Raw genomic sequence first — 5,097 nt, 5'->3', positions numbered from 1 at the left:
AGATTTTTTTTCTTACACATGAATATTATTTCAATCTTACTTTGTTAAATTTTTTATAAGTAAATATATGTTTAGTAAAAGTAAAAAAAAAAATGACAAACATATGATCATTAACATACTCTTATGGGAGAATTTTCTTAGTAACATATGATAGTTATTTTGATAGTCGTCTGACTATTTTTCATTAATGTACACTTTCAAGGTTAACTGAATTTAATAATTAAACATAAAAATCAATATGATACTTATAGAATAATATGTTCTATTTAATTTTAAATTATCAAAATACCACTTCAAATTCGAAAAAATATAAGAATTTAATAGATATCTTGACATATGAATATGGAAGAACAAAGAGATTGGTGCGGTCTTCCGGTTCGATTTGTACACCTCTACTGTTGTTGCGGTGTTACTATTTTTAGAACTTTTTTTTGTTGTTATTATGTATAATATCTACACTTCATAAACATGTTGTAAGATGAAATTGTATATATCTTTAAGTGCCAGGATAACTTGTCCCCAAGCCTTAGCTTATTACGTAGGAGTCACAAGATAAGCTTAAAAGACGAAAAGTGTGAAGATATACATGCATCAAAATGTGACGCTAAAGATGACATCTTCCATGCCATTTGTTAAGCACCATCATGTACATTGCATTTTCCTGAATATAAGCATTCACAAAGGTTTCAATTCATAACAAACTAAATTGCCTCAATATAAATAGTAAAATACAATATATGATCGAATTAATATTTCAAGAATAAAAAAATTTATATGGACCAACCAACTTCTTGCCTTTCCCATGTCTTGATATTTCCCTTTCCTGTACAGGGCCATGTTAACTGCATGCTCAAGTTAGCACAACTACTCTGTCGGGAGGGCTTGCACGTTACATTTCTTAACTCAGATTTCATTCATCGACGTCTCTTAAGTTACACTGATATTCATTTAAGTTACAAGCAGTATCCCAATTTATACTTTGAAACAATTCCTGATGGGCTTTCAGATGATCATCCGAGAACTGGTGATCGCGTTGTGGACCTATTTAATTCCATTGACACAATCACCAAACCACTACTTATGGAAATGCTCATTGCTCGTCGATTTAGTACACTTGACAGGCCACCTCTTACATGCATCATTACTGATGGAATAATGTGTTTTACAATAGATATTGGAAGAGAACTTAACATCCCAACTATACTGTTTAGAACAATCAGTGCTAGTTGCTTCTGGGCATTTTTCTGCCTTCCACGACTCATTGAAGGAGGGGAACTTCCAATAACCGGTACTCATTTTTGGAACTTCAATTTTTTCCTCGGCTTTGTTACTATTGTCAGTTCTAATTCTTTGATTTTCATGAAATTGTGTAGTGAAACTCATAATATATAGGGGGCGGACTCAACCCCAAGGCTTTAGGCCCCAAAAAATATAGAGCCCCAAATATTATTTATATTACATATATAACAAGTATATTTTAAATAATTACTCCTACAATTCTTTATAATAGTAAGTAAATTCTTTGATCAACCATTTGATATGTCAATAATTATTATGGCATAGTCCAAACATTATGCTTTTTTTTTCCTGGGCGAATTTAGTTGATCTCAGAGGCGGCTCAATAGTATTGGAGGCCTAAAGCCAAGAAGTTATAAGAGGCGCCTTAAACTTATTTAATAATTTTAGATATTTTTGTTGAAGCTTTTTTCTTTCTTTTTTACTTTTTGAGATGCAATTTCATCTTGACGATGTAACCAACCCCTTTAATTTTTGTTGAAACATTACTAATCTTTGATAAGATTTTATTAAGTTTAATTTTGAATTTTTTCTTTTCACATGACCGTCAAAATAACTTACTATATAGCATTGCCTCCCAAAGTAACAATTATGTAGAAATTTATATTTACAAAAATAATATATATTTTATTATTTAATTAGCTTGAAGCGTGCCAACAGAGATCTTGAAAGAAAATATCCTACAAAGTTAGAGTTGTAAATAAAATTTATTCAAGTTGTAGTAAGAAGAACTAGAAAGTAATTGCAGATTTAATTGCCTTTCTCTTTCATTTGAATTTTCTCAACCAACTCCGATAAAAAACAATATAAAATATAAAACTATGTTATTAATGATTGGTGACAAGGTAGCAAAAGATGGGTGAATAAATTTCTTATCACTATTTAATAAATACAATTAATTTTTAAATTACATATAAAAAGAGTATCATTTGGAGCCTCTAATTTTGTGAGACCTAAAGCGACCGCTTTAGTGGCTTGGGGGTTAAGCCGCCTTTGGTTGATCTATAACAAATGAATGACATGCACTTAACTTACTTCCTCCTTCATTCTTCTTATCATTCTTCTTAATCAACCTGGATTAATTTTCACTTTATAATAGCTCCTGTACATACCTTGAGCTAATTAGTTCCATATTAATTTTTGGAATTATTTTTTAACAAAAGTACTACGAAAAATTTTCAAGTAGAAGATAATACTATAATTGATATACTCAATAAAATAAAAGATTTAATTCTTTTTTCACATGCCTATATAATATTGCTCATAGAAAAATAAAGGCAATTCCCCCAACGGAATGATGTTTTTCGAAAGTAAAATTAATAAAACTTTACTTAAGATCAACAATATATCAAAATGATTAAATAAATTGGCTATGTTATCAATTACGAAGAAAATATTAGAGGAAGTTGATTGTAAAATATAATTATCATGTTTGCCTCCAAAGGCCTCGATTAACGATTCAGCTTTAGACCTCGTACTCCATTGAGACACCACTGATAATATATAAGTTGTATAAATTTTTTTGACTATCTAATTAATTTTACATGTTACATCAGGTTGCTTACTTTAGTTTCTAGGGTAACCAGCTAACTTATTATGGCCAGATACTCGCTTGTTTTTATTACATGATTAATGCAAAAATTGTTCTATATTATCGATGTATAGTAGTTAAACTCTTATGTTATATATATACAGGACAAAGTGACATGGATACACTACTCACCAATGTTGCGGGCATGGAGTCATTTCTACGGCTTCGCGACCTTCCTAGTTTCTGCCGCGCAAGTGATCTTACTGACCGTGGTCTTCAACTGGTCATTTCAGCAACTCAACATACAAAGAGCGCGCACGGGCTTATTCTCAACACTTTTGAAGAACTTGAAGGGCCAGCACTAGCGCAAATAACCAAGAATATTTCCAAACTCTACACGATCGGACCACTCCACGTGCAACTAAAAGCCAGAGTAGCTACCAATATTGGGCTAACATGTACGTCTTCGAGCAGTCTTTGGGAGGAAGATAGAAGCTGTATAGATTGGCTTGACCAACAACCATTCAAATCAGTGATATATGTTAGTTTTGGGAGCATGACAGTGCTAACAAGAGACCAATTTATGGAATTTTTGCATGGACTTGTAAACAGTGGAAAGCCTTTCTTGTGGGTTGTAAGGCCAAAATCCGTAGCTGAAGACTATCAAATTCCAGAGGAGTTATTAGAGGGTACAAGACAAAGGGGATATATTGTCGAATGGGCACCACAAGAGGAAGTCCTAGGGCATCCTGCTATTGGAGGATTCTTGACTCATAGTGGCTGGAATTCGACGTTGGAGAGCATATATGAGGGAGTTCCAATGATATGCTGGCCATTTTATGCAGATCAACAAGTCAATAGTAGGCTTGCAGGGGAGGTTTGGAAGATTGGATTGGACATGAAGGATACTTGTGATAGAGTGATAATTGAAAAAATGGTGAAGGATTTAATAGAGACTAGAAAGGATGAGTTCGCAAAATCTACCCGTCTGATGGCGAAATTGGCGAGGAAATCAGCGAGTGAAAATGGATCATCTTACTGTAACTTAGATCGTTTGATCAAGGACATAAAATTGATGAGGAATGGAAACTAGATGTAGGTTAGATTAAGAAATCATCCTTATATATAAATGCAAAAAAAAAGTATTGCTTGATAATATCGGAGAATGAAGAGGAATTCCTCTCTATCCTCATTAATTAATCTTCAATATCACATACTCATTTTGTTATTGAGGCAGATTATAGATGTCAGACTTAATCAATTCCATTCTTCATTTCAGAGTTTCATGTCATCATCTTAACGTGGGAAATCTTCTTTTGTATATTTTTTTCTAGTGTTTTTTAGCCTAGCTAGTCGCATCCACGGGTTGCCTTTGGCTTTTGAAGTATTGGAGAGTTAGAACACGCCGATAATTTGACAAAATATTGCTCTTATAAAATTATGGTCTAATATATCATATTATTTTAATAAATATTAGTTACTCTCTCCGGTCCATAATAAGTGACCGTTTAGCCCTTTTATTTTGGTCTAAAATAAGTGTCCTTTTACATAGGAAGAAATTAATTTTATTTTTCCAAAATTTGCCTTTATTTGCATATCCCAATGTGTCAAGGTAACAATTAATTAAGGGTAATTTAGTGATTACACCTTTTTTTCTTTAGGAGTTAGTATTTTCTTAAGGGGGGTGCCACAGGCTAAAAAGTCACTTATTATGGACCAGATGGAGTATTATTTTATTATTTAATGTAATTTACAGAAGTATAACAAAATCTATACAAAATCAATGGATACTCATTCTATAGTAATTAAATAAATTATTTGTTCCTTTTTTATTCTTTATTATTATTAAATCAGCAAGTACTTAGTACTATACATTTACTTAGATGAGCTCTTATTAACTTGTCAATTGGTTTAATATTTTGGTACTACTTCGCTTTAAATATAATATAGATATTTTTTTTTTCACCCTGAAAATATTTTTATTTTCTTTAAATGTGATGGCCCAAAAGGTCATCACTTGATTTACAAGTAAATTTTGTGTTCCAAGGCCTTACAAGCCTCCTTTTATCTCACCTCAGTTTGTGTGCGTGGTCCGGGCATATATCCGGAATGCTTTTATGTGAAAATTTGATGAAAATGCTAATTTGGCCTTTAAAATTGAATTTAAGTTGACTTCAGTCAATATTTTGAGTAAACGGACCCGGACCCGTGATTTGACGGTTCCGGAGGGTCCGTAGAAAAATATGGGACTTGGGCACATGCCCAGAATT

General features: G+C 32.4%; 1 protein-coding gene across 1 annotated transcript; it reads left to right on the top strand.

The window, feature by feature from the left end:
* The first annotated feature begins 727 nt into the window (after positions 1-727).
* LOC104247991 (7-deoxyloganetic acid glucosyltransferase-like) lies at positions 728-4,148 on the top strand. Its single transcript, XM_009804161.2, has 2 exons — positions 728-1,288; positions 2,992-4,148. The coding sequence occupies exons 1-2, from the start codon at positions 775-777 to the stop codon at positions 3,918-3,920; spliced, it is 1,443 nt and encodes a 480-aa protein (XP_009802463.1). The 5' UTR covers positions 728-774; the 3' UTR covers positions 3,921-4,148.
* The last annotated feature ends 949 nt before the right edge of the window (positions 4,149-5,097 follow it).

The sequence above is a fragment of the Nicotiana sylvestris genome, chromosome 5 (genome assembly GCF_000393655.2).
Source record: "Nicotiana sylvestris chromosome 5, ASM39365v2, whole genome shotgun sequence".
NCBI lineage: Eukaryota > Viridiplantae > Streptophyta > Magnoliopsida > Solanales > Solanaceae > Nicotiana > Nicotiana sylvestris.
The sequence above is the reverse complement of the archived record's forward strand: the minus strand, read 5'-3'. Positions and strand labels throughout refer to the sequence as shown.